Source organism: Mastigoproctus giganteus, chromosome 4, assembly GCF_048544385.1.
Source record: "Mastigoproctus giganteus isolate SK-2022 chromosome 4, ASM4854438v1, whole genome shotgun sequence".
Lineage (NCBI taxonomy): Eukaryota > Metazoa > Arthropoda > Arachnida > Uropygi > Thelyphonidae > Mastigoproctus > Mastigoproctus giganteus.
In genome coordinates, this window is record NC_143578.1 from 8,756,438 (window position 1) to 8,770,662 (window position 14,225).

Here is a 14,225-nt window from a genome sequence, read left to right on the forward strand (position 1 = left end):
GAAAATTGCCATCTCCTCAACGTACCGAAATCACCAGCTTTGTTTACAGAGGTTGCCCACGGGGTTCGGTCCTTGATCCTTTCTGTGGAATATCGTCCTGGATGAGCTCCTTGGACTGGACCTAGGTCCGGTAGCTATATAAACCTTTGCAGATGATGTCACCATCTCCATTGAGGCTGACAGCAGAGCTTCTCTGGAGGTCAGAGGAAACAAGCACGTAAAATCCTTCAGGATTGGTAGACCCCCCCCCACAATCAAAATCCAAGGCCAAACCATCAAGCTAGTTTCCACGTTAAAACTACTGGGAATAGTAGTTGACTCTAAGCACGCTTTCTCCCCACATCTTGCGCACCTCCACATGAAAGTGAGAAAGTACACTGTTCTCATTGCACGGGTAAGTCGTCGTGACTGGGGATTGAACCGACGCACCCTTAAAGTTCTGTATAAATCAGTCTTCCTCCTCTTCATAACATATGGATCTGGGGTGTGGTTTCGCAGGGCAACTCTCCACAACAACCAACGTGAACTGGGAACCATCCAGCGCACCGTCCTTCTTACTATTACAAGGGCATGCTGCACGGTCAGTAACCCCGCCCCTTCAGGTTCTTGCGGGCGTCCATCCGCTCGATCTGGAGGTTATTCGATGGGGTGGCCACTATAGTCTATCAAGGGAAATACCAGCAACTATCCGCAGACACTATATCAATAACTTGAATGAAATCAGGCATGAAAAGAAACAAATTGCCACCCTCAACTTCAGACTTGGCAGGAGAGATGGACTGCTACCGACAAGGGCCCATCACCAAGAAATTTATACCTTATGCGAATGCCGTATTTCCCAAGTCTCCAAATTGGTTCTCTCCTGGCTTTTACCCCACCTACCTCATTACCGGACACGGATCAATAAACCACAAACTAAAATCTATGGGAATCATTGACAACGCCTACTGTGCATGTGGTGAAATAGAAGACCGGAACCATTTAGCATATACCTATCAACATTATGAGAATCTCTGCAGCATTCTGATACAAGATATCCCTCAATGAAATGAACACTTACATCACAGAAGAAAACTAGTACTATGAGTTTATCAAGTTTGTGCAAGCCCTCTTCACAAGACGGAACACCCTATTGCGAACGCAGAGTAGGAACACTCCAAACATCTCATCCTAACCTAACGCCAACCGACCTTAACCTGGATAGGATTAACTGGCCCTCGGGCTACCTGATTAGCCAGTGGCGACTTACACGCAGCTCTTTTGCTGTGTGTCTTATCTACTATAGGATCCCCTTTTCGCTTGATGGAGCTTATGGCTCCATTGATAACCCTGGAGGATGCCTTCGCCTGCACCCTCCATATTTCTAGCTATACCATTCCCTCTTGCATACATTCTGCACTCCCGCTGTCTGTCGCTATCTCATAAGTTTCTCGCTGTCTCCTAATTTCATCGTCATTCTATAGAACACCATCCGACACGATAAAACCGCCTCCGAGTGCCCACCCTTACACGAGAACGCCTCCCTTTCTCTGATATTGGAATAATAGTCAACGACCCCACCCCTCTTCGTTTTTTGAAAGGGGTGTCGTAACTAGGGGTGTCGAACTGGTTCGACGATCTGTTCTCGGTACCTCTGCGACTTTTTAGGGGTGCGGTTGGCCCAGGTTTTCTTTTTATGCACGACAATTCACCACTGCACATAGAACTCAAGTGGTGGAGGGAGAATATCTTGAAACTGAAGATTTGTCAATTGTCATTAGCCTTCTTCTTAGTTGCTTCCTGGGCTTTCGCCCATATGCAACTACTTCTTAGCTATGACTTGCATCCGAACCTTTTTCAAAGTATAGTATGTTAAAGAGCTCAAAATAATTAAATTCAAAATACAAGTCAACTGCAATTTAAATGACAATAATGAAAGGAACAGCCATTTTGACTCGTGGCTGGGAGGTCACGTCTCCACACCCACCATGAGTTACCATCCCCACCACGAGGTGGTAGGTCGGCCCTATCTAGCAAGCTGCACCCGACTTAAAAATAAGGCTTTTACAAAATCGACAAATCTGCCGAATGTGTTCTTGTCTGAACAAACCCCACTAATGTGGACTGTGAGAGAGCGAGCGTCCCTCTCTTCAGCCTCGCTCGGGTCTGTATAGTATGGACAATTAAGCACAATGTGAAGGCTGGTCTTCGGCTCTCCACAAGAACAAAGATCTGAGGTCACAAGACCGAACTGGAGCAGCATCGACTTCAGACCATGTCCGGTCAGAACACAGTAGACAGCAAATCCAACCCGTAGCCATGGCCTTCGCCGGCTCACGGTATGAACAGAGGGAGGTAAAAGAGTATAAATGATGACCTTTCTCAGAATTGTTCCATTGGTTTTTCCATATGGCTTCCAACTCATTATTGATCCTCCTCCGCTCAGATGTTAGATTTAGGGCTTCGTCCGCCGGCCCAGCCGGTCACGACCGGACGCCGAAAGGAAGTCTAGGAAACCCTTTCTTCAAGGAGTATCTTGGGTAGGCCCCTGGGCTACCAGCAAATCAGCTGGCATTTTACCGGATAATACCCATAATGCCTCAGTAACCACAGTTCTATAGGACTAGTTATACCAAGAACAGCAGACCTCTGTGCAGAGAGAGAGAGAGAGAGAGAGAGAGAAGGATCCGACGAACATGAGTGTTTTAAACTCTTCCTCCCCAAACTCCAGCTGCGTACGTCAGGATCGGGACAAAGATGTTATCATAAAGGAGGTGGGGAGCTCAATCCTTAATACACCAATCGACTCGTGTGACATGGTGAAGCATATGTTCGCTTCACCCTCTCCCAGTGGTAATTGGCATGTGCCAAGAACGTCAGTCTCACCTCAAGGCAAACTCCCAATTACATGAAAAGAGTAACTCAAGCATTGTATATTCCTTGTCTGGAATATACAATGCTTGAGTTACTAGTTATCTACTAAGGCTTTTACCACTTAATTAGTATAAACAGGTAAAAACTTAATACTGTTAAACTTGAAGCATACCTTCTGATTTAACACACAGAAGTGGGAGATTTGCCATATTTATATAAACACAAATATTTACAGCAGAACAGCGTACAACATGAAACAACAAGACAACAGGTGTGACAGCGATACAATATAATACAAAATAAAAACCCTTAAAGTTCATTTTACTGTTTCCAGCAGTCGGTTTCTTCTGTGGAAGTAGAGTGAAGGGGGTTAGACACATCCTGACATCTATTTCTTGATAAGCCCGTATAATTTGTAGGTGCAAAGCTTTTCAGGGTTGATATTTAGGTTGTTGAATAGCTATGGTGGAAAGAATCTTCCAAGGCTATCCAACTGTGTAAATGCAACTTTGAGTTGCGGTTCCTTATCTGCAACTCGTCTTTGTTTTTCTCCGGGTGGTCTGATCTGTGTACATTGTTCTAATGTTACCTGCTTTTGCTGGAAATAATCCTTCAGAAGTCGGTAGAGATTCCCGGGGCTAAGGGACTCTCTAGCTCTGTACAGGACTCTCTACAGAGAATCAAATGCCCCCTGAAAGTCCATGAAAAAGCCCAGGACATATCGACCAGAATATTCATTAGACCAGGTTACTAGTTTTTAGATATAGCCAAGGAGCCACCCTCAAAGCTATATTGGATCCCTGAGCATCATAGTGTATCACCAGACGCATCAGAGCAAGTCGCTCAAGCAACTTCCCCAAAACTAGAAGTGCTATAGGCTGATATGAACATGGCTCGTCCATGGGCCTTTCTGGGCTCTTGAAGATAGTCCTAAATACCGCCCTCTTCCAGGTCAGAGTGAACGCTCCTTCTGCCAGACGGGAATTGAACAAATCCAAAAGTGGTGGAGGAATATCTTGAAATTGAAGATATCCAAGAATCAACAAGCTCAACAACAAGCCACTGCCGTGGCTTGTTGTTGAGCTTGTTGAGCTAAGGTCTGCGCTGGTGGAAGAATGGGATTTGTTGCCACCGAACCCTATAGGCGCCCTTATTTCGAGAATGGTTCACCGCGGTCAGGCCTGTTTATCCATTGAAGAGATCATACGCCGTACTGATGTCATGTGACTATATTTTCGAGCACCTTGTATCACCTTCTGCAATGTAACCTTTTTGGTAATTCGTGTACATCCCTTATAAATGTCCAAAATACCTGTTCGGAGTTTCTCGCGCTCTCCTCCTTTCATCGTTATTCAATGGTACACCACCACCACACCAAATTTTGTCCCGCTTCATTACAAGCTGCACGAGTTGCAGTACTTTTGCATATAGAATGCATATATTGATAGCATTCTTGTGTTTGTTAAATTATTTCATGGTGGGTGAAAATTTTTTGAACATTCTGGAATTACATCGAATCATTTCATTTATGTTCTGTATATTTTCAGAACAGTGGATGAACGAGGGTGGACACCTCTTCTCCTCGCTGCTGCCAATGGCTACGAAGAAATCGTAAAGGTAAGAAAAGATTAATTGGTATAAATATTTCTTAACTCCGCAGTTAATGATAACTATTCCAATCGCCAAAACTGATTATTCAGTTCCACTTTGAACTTTACCAAACTCGCTGCCTCGGTCACCTTGGCACGTAATCGTATTTCAGTGCTCTACTTCCCCGGGGTATATTTTCTCTCCTACCAGTCAATATATCTCCTCTCCAGGTTTATTTTACTGATCCCCTCCCCTTTCGGGGCCTTCTTTTCGCACCTCAGTTAGTTGCCCCCCCACCACGTTTGCACTTTCCAAGTCGTTCTTCATACTTACAACGTCAATCTGATAGCCCTCTTTGAACCTATTGTAGAAGTCTGTCTTTTTATAGATGTGGCCTTTGAACTTGAAGATCGCAAGTTGTGGTCCATCCATTGTCATTCTTCTCCCATATTGAAAAGGTCACAAATTAAGAAAACCATGTGCTTTCTTATCGCATCTTTACACTCCATGACAAAGTTCATATCTAATTGTACCATAAACATTAAATCCTGAGGTGCATAACTTTACCTTTAGAACCATTAACTTTCAGTTTCTATTTTTCCGGAACCGATCCAATTCATTTTTGAGCGGTGAACCTTGCTCGATATAAGGGTGTCTATAAGATTCTGTGGCAACAAATCCCATTCTTCCACCAGCGTAGACCTTAGCTCACCAATTGACCGAGGAGTTGACTGTTGTCCCATACATGTTCGATTGGATGTAAGTCTGGTGGTCGTTCGATATCTTCAATTTCAAGATGTTCCGCCACTACTTTTTTATGAATTAAGAATTAAGTTTAAATTTAAACATTTAAATGAATTAAGTTTATTCAGTAATAATTATTAGAGCTAAATTAAGTTAAGCGTTCAACTTATGAAAATTCCCTTGCTGAAGAATAACACCTAACTGTCTTTCTTGTTAACAGTATTTGGCCAATGAAGGAGCTCACCTTGCTTCTCTGGATCCAAGTGGATATACCGCGATACACATCGCTTCCATGAACGGACATGTCGAATGTGTTAAGGTGAGTTGTTTATCTCTTCCATGGGTTTTCGTCATAAACACGCGTTATAGTTATCTTGTTTATGGATTTTCAATTCATTGAAACCTGGATTACCGATAGCGGATTAGCCACATATGAAGATCACCACGTGGTTTAATATTCGTCAAGTAGGTATCATATTAAACAGTGTATTTGTGACATCGATGACTTCTAGCATTTTTATGGTTATCAACAGGCCTTGACAAATTTTCTCAATATGTTTTTTGAAGTATTCGATCCTCCATCCCTGTGGGGAATAGAATATTTCGAAATGCAATACCGTCTTGTTTTAGGTTCTATTAACCTATGGTGTCTTTTTTACTTTCTTCTTCAATAATTTCTTTTCTATTCTCTCAGTTATCACAAAAGCATTTGGCTCCCACTTATAACTTGCTATACGAGGGGGTATCAAAACGTTTGTACCTTGACCTAAATTTTTTTTTGCCTTTTTCAGTATAAGTTGTCTACGTATTCAATAATTAACGTGTGAAATTTCATTCCAGTAGGTGATCGTACACCAGAGGTGGAGCCCGGAATCTGAGGAAGGACGCTATGATTGACAAAGTGGAGTATCGAGCAGTGATCAAGTTCCTGCATTTTCAGGGCAAGAAAGCTCAGGAAATTGACAAAGAAATCAATGGGTAGATTTATCCATCTTATGACACTGTAAAAAATGTAAACGGGAGTTCCAGTGCGGTCTTACAAGTGTCTTTGACGCTTTACAATTCATTTCATTGCAAATACAGTGGGAATTAGTTATGGGTTTGCCCACAGCGTTTTACATTACCATCTGCACATTTCTAAGGTCTTCGCACAATGAGTTCTAAGATTGCTGACGCCTTTTGCAGAAGCAATGTCGAATGCAATGTTCCTGAGACAAGCGTTGGATTTGTGTAATGCGGATGTTGAGAACTTTTTTGATCTGTTGGTGACAAATGACGAATGCTGGGTGTACCAGTATGATTCGGAGACTAAAGACATGTCAAAGCAGTGGAAACACACCTCCCTCCCAAGAAGCAAAGACTACTCTATCTGGAAAAAAGTGCGCACTTCTATGATCAAGGCATTAAACAACTGATTCGTAGATGGTAGAAATGTGTTACTATACATGTAGAGTACATAGAAAAGGATCAAAGTTCCTGTGAAGTTTCTTCTTTCTAGGGCTATTATTTGTAGGTAAGGGTACGAACTTTTTGATACTCCCTCGTATGTCTTGTTTCCGCATCCCCTCGACACTTCTTTATTTGTGAAGACAGACACAGTTAGTCAGAAACCTGAACATCATCATTAGTTATGAGTGGTATCATCTCTTAGCACTAGTTGAAATTTCTGGAAAAGAAAATTAACACAACGTATCTTCGTTGATTGAATTTGTTAATTTTGACTAGCGCGCACCATGCTAGTTCAAATAAAGCATTGTCTAAACTATTTTTTTCCTTCGAGACAGTTTTCAGTTGATAATGTCATTTACAAAGGAGACATTGATCAACAATAATAATATCACTGTGGCAATATTTTCACTGATTGCTTTTAATTCTTTACATTGCCGTTTAATGCAGGTACATCGTAATTTAATAAATGAACGTTTTGAAGCTTTAACAGGAAATTGTTTCATTTAACTTTATAATTTCTCCTTTTCAAGGAGAAATTATAAAGTTAAATGAAACGACATTTTAAAAGTGCGGTTGGCCTAGATTTCCTTTTCATGCACAACGCCACTGCACAAAGAGCTCAAATGGTGGAGGGATGTCTTGAAACTGAAGCTATTCAACGACTGCCTTGGCCAGCACGATCAGCAGATTTAAATCTGATCGAGCATATGTGGGACGCCCTTGAGCTTCGCATCGGTCTCCTTAGTCACTTGGTGAGCTATGGTCTGCGCTGTTGAAAAAATGGAATTCGTTGCCACAGAATCTTAAAGGCACTCTTATGTTGAGCATGATTCACTGCTGTCAGGTCTGTTTAGCCATTGGATGGGATCATATGCCGTACTTATATGACCATATTTTCGAGCATCATGTAGCGACTTCTGTAATGTGACCTTTTTTGGTATTTCTTATATAAATGTCCCTTTAAAACTATTCAAAGTTTCTCGCTGTCTCCTCATTTGATTGTTATTTTATAGTACATCACCATACCAAATTTTGTCCCACTTCATCGCAAGCTGCACGAGTTACATCTCGTTTTCTAAAATATATATTTTTTTTTTAAATAATATGAATATGTTTGTACAGTATTTCGTGTCATACATGCAATTGTTTTTTTTTTTTTTTTTCTTCTTCTCTCTCTCTCTTCAGATTTTGCTAGAAAGAGGGGTGGATGTAGACTGCGTTACGTCGGATGGATTCACAGCACTCCATTTAGCAGTACTGAAGTAAGTAAAATAGCTGAAATTTTAATTTTTGTAGATGTAGATAACTGAAATCAAGATACCTCAAGATAAATAGGTAATAAATATTGTTCAATGTGAAATGACTACTGCCTTCCACTAATTGAGAAGCAACTCTACTCTTCGGGTTTTTAAGTTAACTGCAATGTTTCCTAACACAATGGTATTTCTCGGCAAGTACTGTGTGCATCCCTTCCTCAAAAATTCGAGTTTTTCTTCTAGCAACAGAAAAGCTGACCGTAAGATATGGTCAGCGTGTTGAATAATCCAAAATACATTTTCAGAGGTTGCACAATGTCCGTCCTATGACACTGAAAAAAGTGTAAACGGGAGTTCCAGTACGGTCTTACAAGTGTCTTTGACGAGCCAAGAGAAGGAAGGCTATCAATCCACAGACAGTGAAGATGTTTGCAAAGGTTGAGCAGCTGGTGCTGAGTGACAGACGCTTTACAATTAATTTCATTGAAAATGCAGTGGGAATTAGTTATGGGTTTGCCCACAGCATTTTACATAACCATCTGCACATTTCTAAGGTCTCCGCACGATGGATTGCTGACGCCTTTGCAGAAGAAATGTCAAATGGATCTGTTCTGCAGATGTATCCGTGTGCATCCGACGGACAAATCTGGCTTTCGTGTCAGTTGAAGAATTCTTAAGGTGTTTTGGCTCCGGAAAATTTTTGGCAGAGGTAGTGACCGAACCATTGATTGTACTAAGATAAATATGGAAACATATTTGGAACAGCAGTGCGCAGTCACCTTTGGTCAATACTATAAATAATAATCTCCACTTGGTTTGTAAAGCACAAAATTTTAAATCTTCCAGAGCAGATCTGTAGTTGAACAAAATTACACAATTTGTTAATGTTTGGTACCGGCCCTGTAAAGGTTGTAGACTTCGGCCGGAATCAATCATTCAACGACCATTAAGTTTTAATGAGTTGCCATACGAGGAAACAAGTATCATATATAACAAGTATCATACATAACATGGTATTACTTCTAAAATTTATCAAAATTTTGCTTAAGTGTTGCTAATAGGGTCCGTGGCGAGTACTGCCAATGGAAAATCAACTTCCTATTAGAAATGAGATTTAAATATTGGCCAATACTAATCATCTATTTTTCGAAAACCGAGACCAAAGCACAGATTAGGGAATGAGAAAGAAAGAAAGAAAGAGATGGAAAAGAACTTCAGTTTTTTGATTAAAAAAAAAAAAACTACCATCATTACATGCCGCAAAGATTATTCGATTGAAAATATGTCGTTAGATGAAAAGGTTCTTTATAGTTGCTCTTACGATGTGAACCCAACAGCAACAAGATAAATTCAGTTTTAACTAATACCAAAGAAACCAGAACAGTGAAGACATCTGTTAGCGAAGTAATTTAATGTCTAGTTCATGAACAACTTCCAACGAGGCCAACTTTCATCTCCAAATAAATTTGAGATAGATTTCTACTCATTAAACCCGGACCATATTAAATTTACAATTTGATAGAGCTTATGAACTTTTATTTTGGCAATTCTGTTTCGAAATAAGATTGAAAATACAGCAAGTGGATGCAGCAAGCATTGCCAAAAATAATAATCATTGACAGAATATTTGACAATAACAATTACTCCGGTCAGCAACAGAAATGAAGTATTTCAACAATCCTGCCACCCTTGTGGATTAAGTCATGACCTGAGGAACTCTTCGAAACTTTTGGGAGAAATTTATCAGCATGGCCCACCCTAGTTGAAGAAATCCATTTTGTATAGATACATTTGAACAATGGAACGCAAGAGTATTTTCTGATGTCGAAGAGAATTAAGCTTTAGGGGAATTTGGTACTCAGATAAAGAGAGGTGAAATGAAGCTATGCTTTCTGTTGATGACCTGAATCAAATTACTTTTGAACATCAAGGGTTGAACATCAAGTGTGAGGCTGCATGAGCCAGTGTATATTAGAAATATGACATTACCCATCTTACTTGGATTGATCTTGTAATTGAATTAATAAATATTAAAAAATTCTTGTTTTAATTTTAATGTTGCTTGAATGATATTTTATGATTAATTTATTATTTTCTTGGTTTATCACTCTGTTTTTATTGTAATCTTAATTACTATAGGCGCCCTCTACTACAAGATTGAGATTGTAGAGTTCAGTGCCTTAAATTAAATGATTATTTTGTTTTATTTAAAAAATAGAGATAGTTAATAAAACATGTAACTTTAATGGAATTTCTTTGATATTTTATTAATAATAGCATATGATAAGAAAAGTTCTGTCTGTCTTTTCCTGATACTGCAGTAGCCATATTGAATGCTGTAAAGTACTGCTTTCTTGGGGAGCGAATATGGACATCGTGGACTCCCTGGGACGTAATGTGCACGACATGGCAGAGGAATATTCCTTGGAGAAGGTGACTCGATTGTTGGACAACATGGACACGCAAATCAAGAACTTCAACAGCATCCTGAATCTCTTCTCAGGCAACAAGTAGGTAACAGCCTGCCCTCTTGGACTGTTTTTCCCACTTTCCTCAACATCATCCCCGTATATTTCAGACAGCTTTTTCTTCGCAATAAAGGAATAGCCTTGTAACGATTCTCAGGATGATCAAACCCTCCATGCATGCACCCATCCAGGACACCATACCACCAATCACTTGGTTTTGTACGTAAGTAGAATTTTAGATATCTTATTGTCGTGTGTGTCCTTCTGTCGTCCATGTTTATGTACCTCTATGTATATATCCGCAGCAAGGAGAGATTCCATTCTCTTCTTTGGTTTCCATATTCCCAATATTGACGCAATTAGATGCTCATTCTGAACATTCTCTCCAACTTCTCAATCGTGGATCTCGCCGTTTCTCCATGCCTGCTTTGTTTCTGTGTATGTTAATTCTTTGTAAAACTTAAAATACCCGCAACAGTTTTATTACAAGATAATGGAACGTTTTATGGAACGTTTTTACCAATTTTTTTTTTTTTTTAGTTTAAGTCCAGTTACTTTAACTTTTCTCTTTTTAAGTGTTTTTGCCTTTGTAGTATTAAAATAATATACACCACACAGTTTGAATATTCATAAGACATTTATAAAAGCATACGGAATAACAATTTATATTATTCTGATTAAAGCATTAGATGGCATTAGTCATGTGTCATGTGATTACCCAAAATGAAATTTAAAACAGTTCAAATTCAGACTGGCACAATGCCATCTGATGTTACAGCAGCATAACTATATTATGTTCTACTGGCAAAAGTTTAAAGTAGATGGCACAGTGCACGTGGACCACTGTGTTAGACCTCGCAAATGAGTACTGTGTTCAAGTTCTAGCTAATTCACTGTAAAAGCCTTTAAAGTAGTGCTCCTGTGAGACTCTTTTGTAAGCCCTAGCACAGTTGGTAGGATCACTGTCCACCGGACACCGGATGGAAAAGACTTGAGTTCGAGTCCCGTCGATGACGTGAGGAATTTTTATGGACCGGTTTTCAAAGTGGCTGAGTTAGTCACTTTCAGGAGAGGGTAGCATGGTATTTCTTCCGGAAACTCTGGCTTTTCATCCAGCAATGGATGCCCAAACGGGCGTTTTAGGCAACAATGGCTTCGCGATATTACCTCTCACAACGCTCCCGGTCCCACAGCTGCCCAACTGGGGTACCACAAAAAAAAAAAAAGAATAAATAATAATAAAAAGTTCAGGAAGCATGTCTCAGTCTTCAGATGACATTGGTCACCTTTCTGGCTTCGTACCATGACGTTTGGCCGCTGATATTGTCCAAAGTTAATAACTCAATCTTCCGTTTAAAAAGATCAGCACTATTCATTAAGAAAACAAGCACTTAGGGAAAATAACTTCCTACTAAATCATGAGCATAACTGGATGTTGGGTGAAGATTATTTTGATCATACGGTTCAACTTTGCGAGTTATTTCACTTCCTGATAGGTTGTGATGCAGTGATGTGATTTTTAAACTTAATGGCTGATAATCGACACCACTGTGCTTACCTGGTCAACAGAAACAAAGGCGCTTAACCTTTCAGAAATAAGAACATGGCGTGGGTCTCCTCGTGATTGACTGATCGGACACTGACCTTTAATTCTGTGAAATGCTGAGGAGATTTGTGCGTCATGAATTAATAAGATAAAGGGAGATTTTTACTTACAACAAGACGGATCGCCCTGGATTACCATCAAGTTTTGAAAGGCTATCTGAAACTCAAATTTTACTCTCACACACTTTTGAGGTACTCTGAAGCATTGGTTCCCAAACGGTGTGCTTGAAACAAGTTAGGATATTCCCTCAGTTGTATCATTAGGAGTTATTGACCTACCTTTACTATATCGATAGTTAAAGTAATGCAAGATCATTTTGATGGGAGTAACTTCATAAGGCAGCCACAGTAAGGATTTGTTACTGGAAAACGAGGTAATTGTCCAGTCCGACATGAAGTTCTGAGCAGTCTTAGCAGCTTGTCTAAAGTACCAGGGTTCTGTCCGTGATACGCAATGTTAGGCCACATCTTGAGTACTAAATACAGCCCCATTTTAAGAAGGATGCGGATCTTTTGGATCAACAAGTTAGTCAGGGGTACAAAACGATACTCTTACCAAGAAAGAGTTCATTTTTTTAAATTTCAGCGTCTGGAGACACGACATCTGCAAAGAGACCCGATGGAAGTGGTTGATTCTTAATATGGATTGAGTAAATTAAATGCTGATGGCATCCATACGTTTTCTCGGATCACACACACGGAGATAGAAGTTTAAATTGGAAAAGGTTGGTAACACAGAAATTAATTTTCAGCCTAAGAGTGAATTTTTGAATAACTTCCTCCTGGTGTTGTAGAAATGGATGGTTTAAATAAATTAAATATGGTTGGACGAATTAATAGAAAGGAGGCAATCACTGATGCTGTAAAATCTTCCTTCTTTGCATCAATTTTTTTCCAATATGCTAATGTAAAGTAAGATACCTTTTTGTGGATTATTTTTCTGGTTTCTTTGGGGTGTATGGTACAAAAAAAAAGATGGCCTGGGACAGTTACAGAGCGATGAAAAGTACTGAAGCCTCTGTTAGTTACAGGTTGATCCGCCACAGAAAAGGTGAAGTTGGCAACGGCTATGCATGGAAAATCACTGGCTAAGAACAGCAGAGAACGTGGACAAGAAGTTTTTCATGTATGTAAATACAAAGAAGAGGAAAATGAATCGGACCGAATGCGTGTGGAAAAGTTGGACAGTCTAGTTGATGTTCCTGATAAACTTAACAGGTACTTTGAATCGATCTATGCAGACGAATGACCCTTCCTGGCGAGGAGCGATTGCGAGTGAGGATGTATAAAATTGCCGATACTGAAATTAAAACAGACTGTTTATTAGAAAAATTTTCAAGACCAAAGGCAAGTAAGGTTTTTTCTGGAGTTGATGGCGTAATTTTTAAAGAGGCGGCGAGAGAGAGTACACTGAACCATTAAGGTTACCATTGGACTCGGGAGAGATTCTTCTGGATTGAAATAATTTGGATTTTAGCAAATTTATTTGAATTTTTAGCAAATACATTTGACCTAGTGCCTCGTGAAAAGCCCTCGTGGGTGCATAGTTGGTAGAGCCGCCGACCTTCCCACACCGGATGGAAAAGACCCAAGTTCGAATCCCGTTTTGCGAGGAATTTTTATGTTTTTTTTTTTTTTTTTTCACAATGTGGCCGAGTTAGTCTGTGTCAGGCGAGGGTAGCATGGTTTTTTGTTCAGGAAACAGCAAATCGACCACAGAACACACATACTTTATAGACACTATATATGGCGCAATATGGCCAAGTTGCCGATACGCCTAAAATAGAACAACAACTACCATAAAGAGTAAGTGTTAGCTGGAACATGTCGGAATCACTGATAATATTGTAAGATCGCAAGGTGACTGCAGGGCAAGAAGCAGAAGGTGGCCGTAATTAATGTTCACTCCTCAGATTGGTCTAACTTTGTAAGTCGGGTTCCTCAAGGATCACTTCTAAATAAATAAATAATAAATAAATTTTCTGTTTATACTCCGGGACGACCAACGGTCAGAGGAGTTGTAGGACCACATGTTTCTGATTATCATGAATGATAGCAGATGGGCTATCAAAATTTGTAGAGTGGTTAATAATCAGGGATAAGCATGGGCTCCTTGAGAATGACTTGGATTGGCTTCAATGATGGTCAGAAAAGTGTAAGGCCTTGCATTTCGCTGCACTAAAATATAGCGGACACTTTTAGAGAAGAAGCCGACCGGGCTAGCCGGGTGGGTAAAGTGCCTGTTTGGCAACCCAAAGGT

The 14,225-nt window shown here is 40.0% G+C and overlaps 1 protein-coding gene across 1 annotated transcript in view; it reads left to right on the plus strand.

The window, feature by feature from the left end:
• Positions 1-14,225, plus strand: part of LOC150086372 (uncharacterized) — a 56,112-nt gene that overhangs the window by 33,097 nt on the left and 8,790 nt on the right. The window contains exons 7-10 of the mRNA XM_090371339.1: positions 4,401-4,470; positions 5,408-5,506; positions 7,822-7,898; positions 10,214-10,402. Coding sequence (XP_090227465.1) covers positions 4,401-4,470; positions 5,408-5,506; positions 7,822-7,898; positions 10,214-10,402 — 435 coding nt within the window. The remainder of the gene's footprint in view (positions 1-4,400; positions 4,471-5,407; positions 5,507-7,821; positions 7,899-10,213; positions 10,403-14,225) is intronic.